We start from the raw sequence: 22381 nt of genomic DNA on the forward strand, positions 1-22381 counted from the left end.
GCTGCCCACGTGCCTGGATGCTTAGTTTTCAGGCAATGTCAAACACATCTTTTGCAGTGAGAGTTTTGTTTTGTGTTGTTTTTTAAAAGAGATCTGGTAGTTGAGTTCTGATTAAAAGGAATATATCAAAGTTAAGCTGATGGCCTTATTTTTTTACCATATGTTAAAATAGTGCAAAATATGGGCAGGAAATCAGAGAACTAGTTATGAGAATTACTAAGTAGAAATATGCCATAAAGGTTTCTTTTTCTAATTTTTAAAACATTACTTTATTTCCAGCCTTGCCTTTATTTAACCAACCCTCATTTAGGAAAATCAAATTAATCAAAATTATGTGCTTCAGTATTTGATATCTTTGGTGACTTGATGATTGTTGATCAGTGTTAAATCATATTGGTGAAAGATAAATATCTTAATCTGGGGGATGATGAGAATTTAAAACCAGACATTTAGATGATTCATAGGGAATGTTCCTAATGTTCCTGTTCTCTTCCTTTAGGTGGGCTCTTAAAAGCTAAATGGTATACTTTGACAGGTGGTAAACAATCTATGATGGTAAACAAATCTGATCCAAAATCCAGAATCTCTCTCTAAAAGATTACCTTTAAAAGCAAACAAAAACATAAGTGGTTTATGAAGATTTCGTAGTATATGTCTAGAGTGTTGAGTATTGAGTACTGTAGCTTCCCCGGGAAGTTTTACTGAAAGGCACTTAATGCAGATTACATTCACTAATTAACTGGATTTTGTTGGGGTGTATATGTTGTACAATATACAAATCAGTGGGTTTATCTTTAGTCATCTTATTCTCATTTGGGGTTGATGGAAATGAAGTAAGGACCAAGTAAACAACTTTTTTTCAGGTGCAAATTCGACCATGGAACCTAAGTGACAGTGACTTTGTAATGGATGGTTCTCAGCCTTTGGACCCCAGAAAAACTATCTTTGTCGGGGGAGTTCCACGACCCCTCCGAGCTGGTGAGTGGAAATAGTAACACCACAACAACAAAAACAACGACAAAAATCCCCAATGCGTTAGTCTTAAATAATGTTCTAGTTCCCCGTCAGCTACTCACAATCTCTAAAAAGAAGGCTGTTGTGTCATTTTCACTGAGTTTTTTCGTGATTAAATATATTCTCCCAAAATGCTGTATCTTCTTATGGTGCAAGAGTAAATTTTATTAAATCATTATGTTGAAAGGATGGACTCTAGTGCTCTCCTATTTAACCGCTTATTTAAGAAATAATATACTTGGCAACATGCATTCTAATGCTAGTTAGTGTTGTTATGTACGACAGAAAAAGAAGTCACCCAGTCAGAAATCTGCCAGGTGCAACTGTGTACCCGACTCAGTCGTGAGCCAAAGCATTGCTGGAAATTATACCCCTGGGAATCAAACTGAACTCATCCCAAGTGAGATGAAGTCTTGTTTTTGCTCATGAAGACTGAGAAATGAATTATATATTTGGGCATTTTTATTAGGAATATAAAAGCTTCCCTGTTTTTGTGAAACATCTTTCCAATGATGATATAATTGTGTTGTTGAGCAGAATCATAACTGACTAGAGAGTTTGGAGTGATGCCACACTGATGACTTCAATATTTAAATCTTAGACAAGTCTAAGCAGCCATCCATCAGTCTCCTAAAGATCAGTGTTACCGCCAGTGGAGTAAAATTAATTCTAGGAACTAAGATTTTAAAGCTCTTATGATATATTAATTTTTAAACAGAAAATAAGTTTACCACTGCCACTATAGTTGCAACAGCATATTATGTTGTCATTTGTGAGCAAGTAGACTAGGTACTGCCACAAACATGAAAACAAAACCAGAGATCATTAAAATCATCTTGTGAAAACAGAGCTATAGAAGGTGACCTATAGCTATTTGGCTCTATGAGTTTCTTGAGTTCCTAGTTCTGAAAATTCTGCAATATTTTGAACATATTTATTGAATTCCTACTCTATACCTAAAAATTCATCTTAGACCTATATAAAAATATGTTCTCATTTCAATTCTGAAGGACTTTAAATCAGAAATTAATGACTATGGAGTTTCTAATCTTATACTATTAAACAAAGTCAGCAGCACAGCGCCTGACCAAGCATGAGGTCATGAGTTCGATTCCCAGTACCAAAAAAAGAAAGAATTATTTTCATCCAAATGGAAAACTGTGCTAAAGAGGGCAAGCAAAGCAGCAGAGATGCCTTTTCTTTATTTGCTGTGAATAATAAAGTCCAGGAAGGCCTAGCTCAAGTAGAAACAGCATTATGAGATGAGCACAAACGCAGCCCTTTGTTTCTAATTAAGCTTGTGCTTTAAAAAAGTGTGAATGGGGGTGTTGTGGAATATTCTTGACTTTTCTGAGTGTTCTTATGATCGGGAGTGGGAAGAAGAAAATTCTCTTAGGTATTCTTTTACCTGCATGTATATTCTACAAATAGACATTCATTGCTAGTATTCATGGTATTCCTTTCTGCAACTAATTCAGGAGCACAAATTTATTCTAGCCCAACTCCTTTTTTAATGTGTGGAAATCTGAAAAAATATTCTGAGAGAAAAGGTTCCACCATTATAAAATATCAGAATTGGATTTAACTTATGTCTATTTTTAAATCACAGAAACTCCAGTTTATAAGCTATATTGCCTCTTATATTATTCCTCTTTTATTTTTACTTGTTTAATGATTTACTGTTTTTAACAATTTAGAAGGGTAGGTGGGGCCCGTATAACCATTTTTGTCTATGAATCCTATGAAGATCTATTTTTCACATTTAGTTTATGATCACACTGATACTCCATGAGAAGGAAATCCCAAGACACAAAATTGTATTCTTCAACATTTTATACCTGCAAAATGCTGTAAGTGCTACGATTAGACAGGACTTATATTTATTTATCTAGTCAGAAATGGGATTTTGTATTCTTTGCCTAAAGTATGTATACTTTAAAAGTCTTAAAGATCTTTGTTTTTTAGAAAACTGGCATAAGATTTTTTTGTCTTAAAATTGTTTTTGTAGTTGTGTGAGTAGTAATCAAGTCATCTAGTCTAATGAAAATGTTTCTCCTTTGCCCACATTTCCCATAAGTTTATCTAGTTTCTAGGTATAGCTAAGTAATCTACATCGGTGTTTTAGAACTTTACTATCAATCCCCAAATTTCCAGATTGGAAGCTATATAATCTAGACCAAAAAAAAAAAAAAAAAAAAGAAAAAGAAAAAAAAAAGACATCTGCAACCTTTATCTATGTGTATAGAAATGGGTTTCTTTGAAATACACTGAGCTTTGTGGACCATGTGTCTTGGAATAGAAGACTATTTTTTAAGGAGTTCGTTTTGACTTTGCTAGACAATCATAAAGTGAAGACATACAATTCACTTGAGGAGTAGCTTTGGTGAAATAACTGTGTTACTGACACTGGGAAGTACATATCGCACCAAACTGAACGAACACCCTACTGTCATATTAAACAGGCTATCATATGCACTAGGTCAGAGATTTCAGAGCATAATAAGGAATGGCACCATAGAATTCTAACTTACAATTAATTACATGGTAACATAATCCTGTCATAGAATGGTTCTCAAATTTGGTTTTGAAATGCTTTTTTACATTTTTTATTATTTCTAAATGGAATTCTGAAGTCTTAAAACTATTTCAGACTCTAACCAGAGAGTGATCCTGGACTATCTTGAAATTTTAAGTATCCAGGTGGATTTTCATCTTAGCCTGAGCCAAAAATTGTTCTTGTAACATGTTAAAGTAACTAAAATATTATCACTCAGAAGAATTATTTCTAATGTGTAAAGTGTTCCCATTCTAAGACAGGTATCATTATCACCACCAGTTATTCTAAGTACAGTCCTTATCCTTCCAAATTGAAATGGAAATATATGACCTATTTCTGAAGAAATAGGTCAACCTATTTTAAGCAATTGTGTCCTGAGTTCAGGTTGTTTTTCCTTAGTAAGTCCTTAGATAAGGTGACTTCTTCCTCCTTCCTTCCTTGTCCTTCTCCTTTTCCTCCCTCTTCCTCCTCATCCCTCCCCCACTTTCTCTTCCTTCTGCTGTTTAGATTGGGGGAAAAAATCATAGGTCTGGAAAAACTAACCTAAAATGGAAAAATATCAATGGAAAATCCAGATCTAGATAAGTTTTCTCCTCCCCTCATTGTGGGTTTCTGTAGGTCAAAAATGCACTTTCCCGTTGTAGCTTATCCCTTCTGTCACTTGACAGCAGCAAGCCAAGAGTGATTTGCCTCATCCAGTTTTTTCTTAGGTTTTGATTTCTTGACACACCATGCCACCATGTGGCTGAAGTTTGCACATTCTTCAGGGTCAGTGTAAGGAAAGGGTCAGTTCTGGTTCTCTGCTTTCTTCCACCTGGAAATACAACAGCATGTTGCCACACTTCATTCAAGAATATGAGCAAAATGCCTTCCTGAATGCCCTACAGAAATAACCCTTTTGCATATCCCTATGGCGTTAAGTCCTTTCCATATTTATGCTTCATCGCTCTAATGGGAAATAAATGTCAGGGTTGGGGGTTATGAGGAGACCACCAGGAAAAAGTGGAAAATGAAATATCTGGTCTCCAAAAACTTCCCCAGCTTCTTAACATGAGTATTTCTCTCACCCTAACATCTTGGCTGCAGCATCTAACTTGAGGACTGCTTTAGTGACCAAGCGTAGGAACTATCCATTCCCAGCCTTGATCAGGCTTGGAAAAATCCTCAGTTAGAGGCTTTTTCCCACTTTACAACTTCCTTCCAACAGTGTATCACACCAGGCCCTGCAGAACAAATCAATCTTAAAAGACTGTTCATCTGAACCCCTGGGTTCTACGAAATGTCTTTGGATCTCCTGTCTTTCTTACCTAATTTCTCTGATAATTCTTTTCTTTGTACTTTTCCCCTTTTGATAATCCTGTGATGAATGCTGACATTTCCTTCTGTACTTTCCCCTCCCTTGCTCTGTCCATTATGAAGATGGCTTTTCTGTGGAAGGTAAAAACATCTTTTCTTTTCTTTCTTTTTTTTGATGAGGCTGAGGATTGAACTCATGGCCTCATGCACACTCAGCAAGCACTGTATCACTGAGTTACATCCTACCCCTGAAGTAAATGTTCAGTGATATATGCATATATAGAGAGGACATATATCCTGAGTTTTCCTAAGATCCTTTATTTTGGACATTCTATAAAAACATAGTAGTTGTCATGAACTAGAAATCACACTATCATTTGTGATTTAGGAAATGGGAGTATTATAACAATATCCTGTTTTGTTCTGTAAAGTAGTAGCACCCGGAAACCATCCTATACTATATCAAGTTTCTTAGCAGTAAAAGCTGGGTTTTTTTAACCCCACCTCAAGTTTAGAATGAAACACCCAAAATTCCAGACTTGATATATCTGACTTGCTGACTTGCTTTGACATTATTTGACTGGCTTGATTAACTGCATTGCCATTAGCACTAAAAACTTTCTAATGTTAGTATGTGTTTTTGGTCTCCCTCCCCCCAAAAGCAAACCCTTACCCACAACTACTGTCAAATTTTGCCATATAAATGATAGATTAAGAAATATTTGTGTAAAATCAAAGATAACTTGCATGGATTGAAGCTTATAGAGCAGAAGTGAAGCCAACATTGTGTTAAGCAAAGATTATGAATGGGGTGAAACAGTCTCTGGGCAAAGCTAAACATTTTTTGCTACTCTATACTCAACAGTGTGCTTAGAGCTCTCATTTATGTTTAATCTTCATTATAATTAAGATTGCAAATGGTTGACTTGCATCTTAGAGAAAACAGAGTTAAGATGGAGTAATTGGTCTAAGGCCACAACAATTGAAAAGGCCGAGATTCATTTTTACATTTCAACTTCAAATTTGGGTCTCTTCATATAGAAAGAAGCTGTTTTAGCTGAGATATGGGATGTTGTCTCAGTAAGAGTAATAGTCAACTTGATATCAGTTTAGTTTAATCAAGTTAAACACTCTGCTGGTTTGGTTGTTCATTTGGTTGTTCTATTTTAAAATATTCTTAACTTATCAACATGTGATACAGGATGTAAGCATATGAGCACATCTCCTTCTCCTGAGTTATGTGAAGTGCCCTTGCAAGCTGGGCCAGTTAGTCTTAAATGTCAACTGGACTGGATTGGATCATGAGGGCTATACTTATTAGTGGATTGATCCACTGATGTTCATAGCTGAACGTGCTGTTAGAAGGTGGGGCCCAGTGAGGTTGGTCTCTGTGGGGATGGAGGGTGTGTACCATTGGAGGATGTATCTTTTGCTGGCGCACTTCCCCTGGGCTCTGCTCCCTGGCCACCATGAAGTGAGCAGCTTTGCTCCACCACACCCTTCTGCCTTCTGCCATGATGTCCCTGCTGTGGAGCCTACCGGTTATGGACTGAAACCCCTAAAACTGTGAGCAAAAATAAACTCGTCGTCCCTTAAATTGTATATATTGGGTCTTTGGACTCAGCTATGAAAGCCTGACCAAGTTTTTTAAAATGGTACCAGAGAAGAAGAGTGGTTGCTGTGATTCTGTCTGACCGTGTGGTTCAGAGCCTTTGGAACTGGTTTGTGGAAGGAATTTGGAAAGATATGGACAGGCAGGCTAGAAAAGCCCAAGAATGTTGTAAGAAGAAGCTGATGGATGATTCTGGTTAGAGCTCAGAAGATCAGAATACTGACAGAAGTGTGGACAAAAAAGACCAGGCTTGAAGGTTTCAGTTGGGAATAAGAACTCTGCTGCAAATTGGACTAGAAGCTACGTGTTCTACACTCTGGAAAAAAACTGTCTACGTTTTGTCCATCTCCTAAGACTTTGTGTGAGGCTGAATTTAAAGGTGACATACTAACTGAACTGGTAGAGGAAATACCACCCAATGTTCAGGTTGTGAGATTCATACTGATAGCTGCTTTTAGCCAGATTTATGTTGAGAATCAGGAGCAAAAAGCAGAGCAGAAAGATTTGAAAAACTTAAATTTTATCTAGAAAGCAAGCATGTGTAATGTTGAGACCAAAGGTGGTGGTTGCTGAGAAGATTCATGTCTCTAAAAAGAAACCAAGTACTTTAAACCAGCAAAGAAGAAAAAGGACAGCATCTCAGGATCAGCCAAAACCCCACCCATCACAGGCTCAAGGATGCAAAAGTATAAACCTTTCATTTGAGAAAAGTGTCTCTGGGCCTCCTGCTTGAGATAGGCCACCAAAATAGGGAGATGGTTGCTCAGTATTCATTTCACTGTGCTCATCCATTCCAGCACTCAGAAGCTCCCACAGCCTGGTTCAAGGGGGCCAAACACTGCTTGTATTAGTGGCATCCTTAGTGGCATCCATGTGATGCTGGTTTTGCAGGCACTCAAAAGTTGTGGGGCTATCAAGGAATTCAGAGGAAGGTTTAGGAGGCTAGACAGTGTGTTCCTGAGAGGTGAATTGTGATACTGTGGAAATAAAGCCAAAGATGCAACAGAGATGCCAAGAAGTTAGAGATAGAAAAAATTTGGAACATCTGCCAAGGAAAGCCACAGGCTGAACTAGCCCGAGATAGAGGCTATGCGGGATGCAAACAACAAGGCCATAGGATCTGGGCTGTTCACACCCTCTGGAACTCACATCTTACCACCATGTGCCCCAGATGCTGGCCGTGGAGCTAGAGAACTTAATATTTGCTCTCCTGGGCTTTGTCTTGCTTTGGTCCAATTCTTTTCTAATAGATATTTCTCCCTTTTAGAATAGGAATGACTACCTTGTGCCATTGTACCTTTGGAATTGTAATTTTTTTTTTTTTTTTTTTTTTTAGAAGGGTTCACAAGATAAGTTTGCCTTGAGTCTCACTCAGAGTAGGCTTTGGATGTGGACTTTTGACCAATGCTAGAATTTTTGAGACTTTGGTGCCCAGGGATTATTGATTTTTTGGTTGTACCCAGAATAGTTATATCACATTAGGTGGAATTATTGCTTGTTATTATGTTTATTTGGAGATTAAGTATGGTTTAAGGAGATATGATTAGGTGTCAAATTGAGAAGGATAGAATTGTGCCAATTAATGTTAATTATCAATTTGACTGGGTTAAGAGATTCCTGGAGAGGTTATTGGATCATGGAGGTGCTATACTTTAGAGACATTGCCACTACAACCTAGAAGGATTTATGGGAATTCTGTGTATTCCACACAGCTGTAGTATTTCTGTTTCCCTCTCCAGTTAATGCACAGTGAAGCTCATCTCCAGTTTGTGGCATAGTGGTTATACTCGTAGTTGTGTTGCTGCTACTGTGGAAGTTGTTCATGAGATAGTGTGTTGACTTTGGAGTACAGAGCATGTTGTTCAAAGTACAGTACGCCCTTGAATGTGGCTGCCAGGCCTATTAATTACCCACCCCTGTGGTGACCAGACAGACCCTGAGAGCACTGTCTGGTTGAGAAGAGAAAAAAAAATGTGGTTTGGAAATGCGGACTTCCTCGTGGACACTGTGCCTGCTGTCACTTCCGTGTGAACTCCAGACTCCTTCACCTCTATGCCTTGCTCTGCTACCCTTGCCTTCCTTGGGTTAAATATTAAGAACATGCTCCTGAGAGCAGTTTTGCCCCTTCCCTTCCTTCTGTGTAGGGTGGTTTAGAATTCACTGTCATAGGCTAAGTGGCTGGTTTTACTATGTTTTACTATGTGTCTTATTAGACACATCCTTGATCAAGGACTCAGACTTCACGAGCAGGTTGGTGGTCACGAGGCACAGGTGAACTTAAGATTTTAGTTCACCCTTGCTGACCTTTACTGCTTTTCTTTTGTTTTTCCACCTTCCAAGTAGTCAAGATCATAGCCCCTTTTCTCATCTCTACTTTTCTTCTACCAGAGGAGCCAAACTTATATGGAACTTTCCCATGTTAACTAATGATGGTCATTGTAAAGGATCCTTAAAAACCCAGATTCTAAAAGGAGCTATACATCTGACATTTGCCGGTAAATTTGTATTTTCTGTTAAAAAGAAAAATCTCAGATTAGAAATTTAGAGAACATGAGAAAGGCTTCCTGTGTTTATTTGTCATCCATATGGTAGTGGATGAATTAAATTAGTTCTTTTTTAATGCTGTTTTTATAGCACTAAAATTATGGGAAAAAGGGCCACATATTGAAAAACTGGTTATTTTCTCAATAGTTAGAAGCTTTGTTTAATATTTGTATGACCTCCTTGTCATCTTTGACCCTTTTATAAGTTTAGCTTTCAGGAAGTGTACTGAGTGAAGATTTACTGGTTTAGTAAATGACTGCATATAAATAGCAATTGTTTGTTACTTTTCTTCAAGGATGATCATAATATTATATTAGACTTTCTATACTTAAAATACAGATTAGGGTAGAAAGATGGGATGTTTCCATAGTCTCCAAAACCTTCTTCCTTTAGACACCTTAGTTTCTTCTGCCTTTTCAATAAATTGCCCTTCACTTGAACGAGACATTATTGGCTCAAATGCCTTCAGACTTTTGGATGGCCAAGAAAGTGACGAAGCTCATAAATGGAAATGATTTCTTTATAATTAGTTTTCATAAAAGTATAAATGGGTGAGGGTTTCTGCTTTCTATCAAAAGTTCTTCACTAGCAGCAGCATGAGTCATGATCTAATCTTTGGCACACAGAGGTGATTTTCCAGAAGATAGATTTACAAAGTAATGGAATGTTCCTGGTTGCAGAAGCACCTTCTCTGGCATCAGGGGATCACTAGGATTCCTTGGAGGGCAGTATGATGTAGAAGAACCTCTGGGTACAGTAATTCTCCTTAACTGGAGCTTTAAACTCCTAACTGGTGTGCCTTCTTAATCAGTGGCCTTCTCAGATCGTTCATCTTGTGGAAGACACGTGCCCTTCAGTTCCTTGCCAGCATTCTTTTCCTAGCTACTCATCAGAGTATATCCTCTCTTTTTCCATTCTAGAGGAAACCTGGTCTTTGGAAAATTAGTAGTATTTAATTTCCAGGGCCCTGAGGTTATTTACTTTACTAAGCCCATTTGACCAATAAGGGAAATCCATTAATGATTGTAGTAAATGATAATCCTACTCTCAGTTTCTTGATCTCTGTTATAGGATAATGTTAGCTATATGAGGAAAAGCTTAACCCTTGATGGATTTTTGGGATGAAGTATGAGTAGCTATTGAGTATGGGCATGAATCTTATTGCATTATCCAAATGGTTGGGATTGCTGAAGATGAGCTCTAACCATCAGTGCTCCCTTGCTGATATTATTCAGTAATGTTGACCATAATGGAATAATTGGGATGACTTTTTCATGCTCCATTTTTAATAGCGCTCACTCTTAGGCTGTTATTGCTGCTTATTTTCTTACTTAACAATTACCCATTTACCGGTCATTTTTCCTATTAAAAATAGGCACTTAGAAAATAGGCACCAATTTTAGGCAGTCTGGTATAAAAAGAAATTTTATTTTATTTATTTATTTAAATTTTTGGTTCTTTTTGAGACAGGATCTCCCGATGCAGTTTAGACTGGCCTTGAGCTCAGTTTGTAGCCCACGCTGGTCTTGAACTTGCAACAATCCTCCTGCCTCAGCCTTCCGAGTGCTAGGATTATATGCATGCTCCGCCACACCTGGCTTTTTTTTTTGTCTGAAAAAAATTTTAAAGAGTTAAAAAGATATCTCTTCTGACATGGTCACACAGTTTTTATTATTGCTTTAGTAGGTTTGTGTTAAAGAAACCAATAATGTTTGGCTTTCATTCTATTTGTAGAAATCTTGGGGCAAAAGCTTCTTATACCATTCAGCCTTTCTACCATTGTAGCTGCTGCAGAACTCTTCCCCATCCTGCCAGATCATGGTGCTTTCCCTCTCCCCAGATACTGGTTCCTTCAGAGCACTTTACACATTGTGTGGTGGTCTTTGAGCAGTGGCTGTGACCAGGTCATCATGTATCCTCCCTGTCTTTTCCTTTCCAAATGCAATATATAGGTTTTGGAGGAAAATGGGTATTTGGGTCACTTCCCAGGGGTAGGGCTGAGTCTTTTTGGATTTATACTGTGGCCTAAAAGGAATGGTCTTACATGGAAGAGGTGCTGTCCAGTTTCAAGTAAGCAATTACCTTCTGCACTTTGGGATGCAGGTAAGTATCTTTTTATGGTACCTTGATGGTGGGTATATTTTTGAGTCAGACTATTGGAGTGGTTCAGTTTCCAGTGCCTTCCTACAAGTGTTTTTGTAAATTCACCAATATGAAGGCAAGAAATGTGGCAAAGAGTACAGACCAGACCTTTCAACCTGTAGCAAGGTACAGGATGGGTGTGCTTTTATGGCTTATGTAGCAACTTAGTGCTTTCCTGGCACATTATAGATGCTCAATAAATGTTCATTGCTGCTATTACCATTACTAGTATTGTTTAGAATTCAATCTGAGAGGTTAGTGTAGAGATTTCTCAGTTGGGATGGAATATATTCTTTAAAATCTTTAATTCTTTGTTAACGTAGGGATTTACTTTAATTCTAGACATATTGTTTCTAGTTAAAATGAGGAATTAATTCTTTCTATAGCTCAGTCCTAATATAACATTGTGACATTAGCAGCTGCTTTCAGTCGTAAAGGTCAATAAATAGTACTGTTTCTCACTAACTTTTTACAGCATTTTGGAATGCTTTGCCTACCTTGGACCTATCCCAGTAGTCCAAGAAGTTAGAAATTAGAACAAGAGCATTATGATACAGCATTCCTTTTATATTGTTGCCTTAAGTTCTGAGCATATAAACTCTTACGTGTATGTGTTTAAATTTCTTTTTCCCCCCATTTTATTTTAAAATATTGTGTGAGTAGCGCTCCCCTACTTGATGAGACTAATATAGACATCCTTTATGATGCTTAACATGGGTTTTCCTTTCCTTAATTACTTAATTACTCTTAATTAAGAGTCTTTTGGGCAAAACTGCCTTCCAAATATTTATACATGGCTATGTTTATTTTCTTGTAGTTGAACTGGCAATGATCATGGACCGTTTGTATGGTGGTGTCTGCTACGCTGGAATTGACACGGACCCGGAGCTGAAGTACCCCAAAGGTGCTGGCCGCGTGGCATTCTCCAATCAGCAGAGTTACATCGCAGCCATCAGTGCACGCTTTGTGCAGCTTCAACACAACGACATTGACAAGCGGGTAAGCAAGCAGTCAGGGTGGAATTGCTGCTGCAGGAAAGAAAGGAAATGTATTCTGTGAGCCCCTGGGAGAAAAAATACCTGTGATCAGCTCTATCTTGCATGGTATTAGTACACGAGTGCATCTGGGCTATCTGAAAAAGCAAGCACCTTCTTGGTATTTAAGGAATTAATGTACCTGTTGCCTCACCTGTTATTGTTACAATTATAACAGTAACTCAAATCAAAGCTGTTCAAAAGATGATGCGTTAGCAAAGGTGGAGAGCTGATGACCTGTTTGACTTGCACAGTGCTCTTTAAACAGACAAACTTGTATTAACATCCGTATGTTCAGAAGTATAAAAATCTGAATTTCTGGACCTCTTTTAAAGTGCAGTGTCACACATGGTAGCAATCACTGGAACCAAATAGCTGCTCTCCTCTTCAATTTCCACTTCAACTCCCTGTAGTTGTACTGCTCATGAAGTACAGGCATTTGCATTAACTGCTGTTTTGCTCACTGATGTTACCTTCCTGTCTTCTAGAGACCTTACACTGTCTTTGCTCTGAAAAGGGGGCATCAGGTGGAGTTTCGGGAGTTGATTTGCTTTGTTGATTTTGTAGACATACATTGGTTCAAATCCCAACTCTCCCACTATTTGGAAGCTTGGGGGAATGGAAGGTGGTAGAAGCTAGTCTGCAATCTCTCTTAATAGATTAAAAGAGCAAATAACACCAAGTCTTACTGTAGGAGGAAAATTTCTAAGGAGGTGAAAATTTTCACTTAGGATTTTTCATATTCAACAAAATTTTGTTTTCATTAAAATATGTATCTGTTCAAATTACAAAACTCAGTGTTTAGAATAGCATTCTCTGAGTTTCTTATGGATAAATGGTCATGGTTTGTTTTTTAATTAAAATGAATAAATTTTTTTCAGAATTTTGAAACACTTTCAATTAATGGAGACTCAGGTGATAAAGATTCAATTCCATTCCTGGTTTTCAAGTACCCATAGCAACCTAGGCTTCCTTTTTTGGAACAGTAATCACCCTATAAGACTATAAGCCCCACGAGATAGGCATGATGTCTGTCTCATCTCTGCCGTATCACCTGTTCTTACTGCTTCGTTCAGTTTGAGATGCTCGATAAACCTTTCTTGAATCAACACACGGTGCTCCTCAAAAGGTTCTCTTAACTACTGCTGCTGTTGCTGGTGGATTTGCTTGTGCCTGTACATTGGGAGTCTCTGATACAGCAGATTGTTTACATGGAAACTACCATTGCATCTATCACTGGTGAATCCATACAACAAACTTAACCTGAGTAGGCTTGGGTTCTCATCTGTGTGAAAGTAATGTTCTCTCTTCCTATCTGAAGCCAGAGCTAGTGACTGTACAGAAGTTAGGTCCTGGGGGGAATAAAAGGGAATTTAGAGGAAAGCTCCATTTCCCCATAAGAGTAATCTCAGAGGCAGCATTAGAAATCACTGCAAGTGGCAGAGTCCCTACACTCCACTTCCATCCAGGCCAGATTCCATCTCCATATTTTCTGTTTGTCCTGACCAATATGGAGACTGTTTCCTTTATAAAGAGCAAGAGTTTCATCTTGGGTTGGGCTTCTTTTACTGTTCATTTGTAAACATTATATTCCTTTCCCCTAAACTGATATTCTGGCCCCTTCTTGTTTTCCTCTTGCAATGAACATATCCAACACAATATTATGTTGTCTCTGGCATTAACTGCGCCCTTCATAGATGCATTTTTTTAGGTTCACTCATAATTTTGTTTCCTTTTTCTACCAAAGATTAAATTTGAACCTTCTCATTATATACATGCACATTAATATTCCTTAGGTGATGTCTTTCCCGTTCCTCATTAGATTGTCTACTCATGGTTGTCTAGCAGGCCCGTCGAACCTGAGGGCTGCATGCAGCCCTGGGCAGGTAGTAATGCAGCCCTACAAGACCATAAACTTTAACATCACTATGTGATTTTTTAGCAATACTTTTCATGGCTCGCTTGCACAGTACTTGAATGTGGACTGTGTTGGCATAACTAGAACACTGTATAGGGGAAGGCACAGTACAGTGCTAACTAGGCCTGCGGAGCCTCCACACAGTCAGTCCAGTCAGAACCGCGTGTCAGACCTCATGTGCTTGTGCAACTAATTTGTACTTGTGCGAGTAACTTTATACATTCATATGCTGGCTAAACACAGTCCAGTGAACAGCGAAATATGTGCAATCTTGCTTTCCTTCTTGGTACAGGAATTTGAGAATAAATAAGTTAGGGGATTCTGAAGAAATCATCAGGTTTTATTTGTTTGTTTGTTTGTTTGTTTGTTTTTCCGGTACTGGGAATCGAACTCACAACCTTGTGCTTGCCAGGCAGGCGCTTGCTGCTGAGCTAAATCCCCAGCCCAGGTTTTTGGTGTATTTGCAATTATATTTTCAATCAACATGAATACACTGCCTGTGAATTTTCAAATGGAATATATACAGTTGCAATTAGACGTTCAACTCAAAAAAAGGTGATCATGTCTGTTTACTAGACTTTTGTAAGGCCTGTTTTCCCAAAGAAAAATATCCCTTACTTCACAATAATATTTTGTGTTATTGCTTTTCGGCAGTGCATACGTTTGTGGACAACTATTTTCAGGCATAAAGCACACAAAGAGAAAGATTAGATCAAAGTTTTTGATGACCACCTTGAGAACTCACTGAAAATTACAACCACTTCCATGGAACCAGACACTGATACATTAATTTCACAAATTCAGGGTCAAATATCCCACCAAGTTCATTTTTATGTTGTCTTTTAAAAAAATTATGTTGCCCGGGATATAGCTCAGCAGCACAAGCACCTGCCTGGCAAGCGCAAGGTCCTGAGTTTGATTCCCGGTACCAAAAAAAAAAAAAAGAATTACGTTGTGTTCTTTAAAGTTAAAGGTCTGTTACTCATTAACAATATAGTATATATTTTATATTTTATATATGTGGCCAAAGGCAGTTCCTCTTCCCTCATTGTGGCCCAGGCAACCCAAAAGACTGGACACCCATTGTCTACAGAGAATTTCTGTCATTAGACAAATATTGTTTCCTGAGTGAACCTTCTAGGTTTTACTTACTTACTTACCTACTTATTTATTTATTTTTGATACCAGGAATCAAACTCAGGACTTTACACTTGCCAGGCAGGTGCTTGTGCTGCTGAGCTATATCACCAGCCCAACTTCTAGGTTTTAAACAACAGTCTCATACTGAAGGGTCTAAAACTTGCTATGCTAAAAGTTAAGGGCCCATGTCCACCCATGCCTACAGTCCTTGCTATTGGAAATCCCAAAGTACTAGAGTTATTCTCCCCTTTACATGTGAGCCTAGAGCAGCCTTTAAGCCAAACTTTAACTACAATAAATAGCATCAACTCTTATTACTTTTCTATTCAAAGAAGCCTCCTTAGCTGCCTGTAACATTCTAAATTCAGTGCAATCAGTAAATTTTTAAATTTATCCATGAAATTTTACAAACTATTTGCTTGCTGTTTTCAACCCTAGCCCCTCCCACTGTTTACTCCTGAGAGGAGTGGGAGAGGTGATTTGTAGAGCAGCAGTGCCTGGCCATCAGGTCAGACGGTTCATTAAGTGTCTGAAACCTCTGAAGTCCTAAGGCTGTTTGAAGTGCTGCTTTCAGTTTATAACTTTCCTGCATAAGTGAGAAATTGATGGGTATATTTTCTTTACCTCTTTTGTATCTAAGATACTTTTTTCTAAAAAGATAATGCTTGCCAGTCATGGTAGAGCAGGTGCATAATCCCAGTACTTGGGAGGCTGAGGTAGGAGCATCTGCATGAGTTCAAGGCCACTCTGGGCTACATAGTAAGTTTAAGGCCCATCTGAACTATGTAGTGAGACCCTGTCTCAAAAAAACAAAACAAAAACAAACAAAAAACAAAAAAGACAGCTCTTTTGAAAGTTTATATATTATTATTGCTAAACTTGTTGGATAGTTTACAAGGAAATACAAACCTTGCAGACTTGATTTCATCTTAGAGATTTTCTGGCTTTTCTGTGAATATAAAATATGTCAATATGCAACACTTTTAGGAAGCTGTAGGTTTTGCACTTTCATTCTAGTGTTTCACTTATACATAGTATTGTGATCTGTAAGGGGGTTTGTTTGTAACAGCTTATTGAGCTATTTTATGGAATGTACATACCATACAGTTCACCCATTTTATTTTTTTTTATTTTTTTTATTTTTTTATTTTTTTTCTCCGGTACCGGGAACCGAACTCACGACCTTGCGCTTGCCAGGCAGGCGCTTTGCCGCTGAGCTAAATCCCCAGCCCCTAGTTCACCCATTTTAAAGAGTACATTTAAATGTTTTCAGTATATGTACATAATTGTGCAACTTTCATCACAGTCAGTTTTAGACTATAGAGGGTTTTTTATTTTAAAAATTAAAAAAACTGACAAAACAACAATGAAGACAAAATAAAAACAACAAAAAGGATACATGACCTCAAGACAAAATGATAGAAATTTACAATGGCTGCTGTATTACATACTGTTATCTTCCGTGAAGTTGCTCAGTCCATTAAACATAAGAATGTAAGATTGATCAAACAAGCAAAGACAGTAACAAGTAAAAAAATAATAATAATTTTTTAAAAAACATTGGAAATGATGCAGGGCTTCACCATACAAAATGGTAGGAGTTCAATAATGGTTCTTAATACTGGATATTATTTTCAGATGAGTCATTCTAACTACCAAATTCAAGCATGTAAAATTGGTCAAGAAAAAGGAAAATTGTAAGCATTGACTATTCTTCTCAGTAAACTATAGACATCAGCAATATACCTATTCCAGCTATCCTTATGCATACATATAAATTTTGATTTTCATTTTTTAAAAAAACAAAAACAAATACATAAACAAAACAGCATAGAGAGCAATAAAAATGGTACAGAATTTCAAAATATGGTGCTAAGATATTAACAATAGTTGTTATACTACAGTGTCATCTTCAAAATGCTTGCACACATACCCAGATATAGGCATGCAAGATTGATCAAACAATTACACATTAACAGTTCCTTTCAATAAACCAACAGATAGTTATTAGTAGTACAATTATCCTAGCTATCCTGTGTATCTATATATATATAGATGTGTGTCTATATATGTGTATCTATATATATACATATTCTTCCCTTTTGCTTCTTTCTTTTTCCTCTCCCCTCCTTCATCCAGTTGCTTCTTCCTATTTGAGCAGTTTCTTTTCCCTTTCACAATAACTATTGTACCTTTCAGATTTTATTTACTCTTTCAGGTTCTTACAGTAGGGAGGAAATATAGAGGGTTTTTTTAAACAGTAGCAAAATTATTAAAGATAAGAAAAGAAACAAGCCCTGCAGAGTGCATACAAGCCAAGTAAAAGTAGGGAAAAAATACACCCTATAGTGTGATAGGGGGCCACCATGCAAGAGTGAAAATGCGCTTTCTGTCCTGAGCAAAGAATCGGACGAGACAAGCACAAATGGTAGCAAGGATTTATTATAGCTAGGAAAAGAAACAGTGTACAGAGTGAGCCCCAGCCAAGCCAAAGTAGGAAAAGAAGTACAGAAGTGCACACAGCTCACAGCTCGAGGGCCAGCCACCATGCAAGAGTGAACACAGTGTCCTTTAGAGGTATTTTAACGCATAGCCTTTAAGTGTAAAAGAAGATGATCGTTTGTACAACAAAATGATCGTTTGTGCAGTAACAGCGTTGCATTGGGGCACATGTGGTATTTGTCTTCTGCACTGACTCAGTTGCTTATGGAGAGAGGATCCTACTTAATCTATGGTCTTCAAAGTCAGAACAAAGCAGCACAGGCTGTTGAGACAAACTTGTGAGTTCTGCTATTGTAGGAATTGATAAACCTATATACTAATGTGTAGACTTTTGCTGTTCCATATCTAGCCATAAGGAAGTCTAAAAGAGATGGAATGGGCTCACGGTGCTACTTCCTTGCAGAGCAACCATGACCTTGATTCTGCCACTTGTGCCAAGGAGTTTGAATGGGAACACTTGGCGCACAGCACAGAACGAATTAGGGTGATATAGGAGACAGCAAGGACTGGAAGCAGCTATGGAAGGCTGTCAAGGATACCAGACATCTAGTCGTGTCCCACCTGAACATCCAGAGTAGCTTCTCCATTAGTCTTGCCAATTCAGCCTGCTACCACCTCCAAATCATTTTTTACAAGACAATCATAGTGATCATTTAAGTGAAATAAATTTAATACACCAGCTTAAATATCACATGGCTTCTCTTATATGAGAAACCCGAATTAAAAATAAAGAGCAAAATAAAAGATAGGTATTAGGAAGTGTGGAGGCCAATCTTTTTCAAATGGAAAAGGAATCAAGAGATGGAGAGAAGAGGGAAGAGAAGGGGATGAAAAAGGAACTAAGAAATGTTTGGAATATGTTCCAGCCCCACACAAAGAATGTAACTGTTCTGTACTACAAACGTGTACTAATAAAGAAAGCTTCAAATGAAAAAAATCATCATTTTTTTGTTTGTGGGTTTTTGGCTTTTGTTTTTTGAAGACAGGGTCTCGCTATGTAGGTTAGGTTGGCCTTGAACTCACTAGGTAGCCCAGGCTGGCCTCAAACTTGTGGTGATCCTCCTGCCACAGCCTCCCAAGTGCTAGGATTACAGGTGTGTGCCACCATGCCTGGCTTAAAATCATAATTGAAGCAAGTCACTCCTCTCCTTTAAACCTTTGGTTTATATTCTGCGTCAGATACAGGTCAGAACCCTTAAACTTGCATACATGACTCTTCATGTGCTGTGTTTCTGCCTTAGCTCTCCGTTTTTCTGTCCTCGTCTTGAGCCAGGCACAGCTGGCCTTTTTCTGTTTGCAGAATCATTGCATCTTCCATTGCCTGGCTGATACTTGCTTCTCCTTTAGGTCTCAGCTTGTGTTAAATTTAGAAATCCTTTCTTTTTTACTTTTTTATTTTAAAGAGAAAAGAACAAAAACAAAATAATGAAAACAAAGACATAAACAAAACAACAAAAATGATACAGAATTTCAAAACAAGGTGATAGGAAATTAACAATGGTTGCTGTATTACATATTGTTATCTTCAAGGCGGTTACTCAGATAACCAGATGTAGGCATGTAAGATTGATCAAACAATTAAACATTAACTGTTCCTTTCAATAAACCAATAGAAATTAGTAGTACAATTACCTTAGCTATCTTGTGTGTATATATATGCACAAGTCAGCATGAACCAATGCATCTCCCCTGGATTACAACATTTATCAAAGATTTGGTATTTTTAGTATCATAGTTATATATGTATATATATATTTCCCTTCCTCCTTTTTTCTTTTTTCTCTCATCCTAGTTATTCTTTCCTTTTGAGCACTTTCTTTCCTTTTCACAATATCTATTGTACCTTTCAGATTTTATTTACTGTTTCAGGTTCTTACACTAGAGAGACAACACAGCTTTTATAGGTAAATGGATGCAACTAGAGACCATACTCATAAGTGAAATAAATCAGACTCATATATGTAAACATCGTATTGTCTCCCTAGAAATACTCTCTTCATTGGAGCTTATAGATCCCTCACAGGTCATCATATTACCATCTAGTATTCCTTTGTGACTTTACCACTGCAATGAAATAACACGTTATTTAATGTTCATCTACTCTGTCAGAGTATACAGTCCAGAAGGGCAGTGACTTTGTGTCTTTCAGATTAGCTACTTTCTACTCAAAATGGGACACATAGTGGACACACATTGATTATTTACTTTTGAATGAATGGCTGAATGCTAATTGTTTGAGCAGTGGCCCGGATGGGAACCCTTTTTCTAGCAACTTTTGACATCTTCGTCTGTGAACCAGCAGCAACTTCGCACAACTTTCCTTTTCTACTTAGTCAACACTCACTTCAGTAATAAAGTTAGGTTTAGCTATTTAATATATAGAAAGTAGTATTTGACAATTGGCCCTAATGTTAAGTGTGGCTTTGCCCAACCCTCTTCATTTCCTAACAGAGGAGAATCTAGGTGACATTTGGAGACTTTCAAATTCTTGCACGTAATGGCAGAGCTGCCTCTGTTTGTTGGACTTCCTTCCTGAACAGTTCTGCTCTTCCAGGATCTCACAAATCTTCAAACGCGTTCCCCTGACATTATCTCAGTTAGGGATTTCTGAGATCATAGGTCTTCTATTGAAGTTTTATATGTTTTAATATTTCAGAACATTCACTGCTTGGAGCAAGGCACATCTAGAGTTACCATGATTTTCTAGTATGTAGGCAATTTTGAACAATAAAAAAAGGAGTCTAAAATGTTTCTGTGCTTTTAAAAGTTGTTTTCTGTTTTCTTTTCACTTTTATTTTAGGTCATCATGTAAAACCCTTCTCAGGTCATCATGAACCAACACATCTCCCCTGGATTACAACATATATCAAAAATGTTTGGTATTTTTAGTATCATAGTAACTTTACTGTAGACAATTTTTATTATAAATTACACAGATACAATTCATGCCTCAGCTTCTATCTCCCAGGAAAAATTAACATTGTGAAGTACAGTAAGTCAAGTAAGGTTATATTACCCATGTTTTATTGTTTACCTTATTGCCCGTTGGTAATTTGTCCCTGTGCTGACAATATCGAGGTTGTGTGATACTCAGCACAGTTGTTTCCGCCTCAGCATACATGGAGCTATGACTCGCTGTCAGGGGTGCCAGCCTTCCTGGCCTGCCAACAGGGCGGGGCACTTAGAGGCATGCCCAGTGGAGTGTGAGGAAGGATCGATCCTATACCTGTCTCTAGCCCCACTTCCCAGAGAACAGTTGTTTTAGTAAAAAAGGGGACTGACTTGAGAACTGGGAATTCTGAGTCTACTGCTGGCTCTTTTCTCAATCATGGTGTGACCTTGGGCAAGCTGCTTAGGCGTTTAGAAACTCAGTCTCATTGTCCTGTGGTAGTAGAAACCACCAGCCTAAGTACCTCACAGTTTATTGCACAAATAAACAATGACAGATGAAGGAGTGCTTTGGGACGTTATTACGGCTATACAGATGTTAATTTGTATTATTGCCGAGTCTGGTCTTTTTACATTGGTCTGTTCCCTAACCCTATGTCCAAGGCTATTATTTTTTTTATTTTAATGCCTACTCAGTCTCTTCATATAGGGATGATGAAATGGTTGAAGTTAGCCAACCAAAAATTAACATAAGTCTGCCACCAACATTATTTGGATGTTAGCCAAGACATACATGTAGAAACCTTAAAGTTTCTTTTATAGATGTAAACATTAAGGTACATTTTCCGTTTAAAGGATTTAAGGGACCAGGTGTGATGGCACATGCTTGTAATCCTAGCTGTCTGGAGGCTTAGGCAGGAAGATTGAAAGTCCATGGTCATCGTGGACAACTTAGCAAGACCCTGTCTCAAAATAAAAAATAAAAAGGATGCTCTCAGTGGTAGAGCTCTCAGTGGTGCTCTCAGTGGTAGAGCACCCCCCTGAGTTTAATCCCAGTACTGAAAAAAAAGTACTGAAAGATTTGTTCTCTCTCTACCCTAACAAAGAAGCATTTTTAGTACTGTCCTTTCTGTGACAATGAAGATTTTGAACCTGAAATAATATAGAAGTTAGGGTTAAATTTTGCTCACATTGTTTCAAATAGTTTTTATGAAAAACTGGAATTTTAAAATATTTCAATTCAATAAGAGCAAAAGATGTCACCTGTACTCATTCTGTCTGTCTCAGTGGTATTTTTAGATGTTATGCTAAAAGCTTCGCTAAATCCAGTTTTCTTTATTACTCAAGTCTAGCTCACTTACGTATGAAATAGTTTTATAGTGTGAAAAATGAGATCATTGAAAATAGGTAATCTTTTTACATGGCTACTTTTCTACTCTCTTGTCTACTCTGTAGTCATGAGATTTTTTTTTTTTTTTTTTTTTTGGCTTTCTGAGACAGAATACTATATAATTCAGGCTGACCTTGAACTCCCTATGTAGCCCAAGCTGACCTCGAACTTGTGATCCTCCTGCCTCAGCCTCCCAAGTGCTGGGATCACAGACATGCACATGAGAAAATTATTAAATAAGAATCAGTTGGCTCTCTCATAATCTAGTGAAAAGATATGGTTCAATTGAGATGCATAATTTGTTTATAAAAATCTGAGCCCCACCCTCAACTATTGGTTAGTA

The 22381-nt window shown here is 37.7% G+C and overlaps 1 protein-coding gene across 2 annotated transcripts in view; it reads left to right on the plus strand.

Moving 5' to 3' along the window:
* Positions 1-22381, plus strand: part of Cpeb3 (cytoplasmic polyadenylation element binding protein 3) — a 191855-nt gene that overhangs the window by 152321 nt on the left and 17153 nt on the right. For both annotated transcript variants that reach the window (XM_013514851.1, XM_013514850.1), the window contains 2 exons: positions 864-978; positions 11983-12164. In XM_013514851.1, the coding sequence (XP_013370305.1) occupies positions 864-978; positions 11983-12164 (297 nt within the window). The remainder of the gene's footprint in view (positions 1-863; positions 979-11982; positions 12165-22381) is intronic.

The sequence above is a fragment of the Chinchilla lanigera genome, unplaced genomic scaffold (assembly GCF_000276665.1).
Source record: "Chinchilla lanigera isolate Chin_1 unplaced genomic scaffold, ChiLan1.0 scaffold00024, whole genome shotgun sequence".
Classification (NCBI taxonomy): Eukaryota; Metazoa; Chordata; class Mammalia; order Rodentia; family Chinchillidae; genus Chinchilla; species Chinchilla lanigera.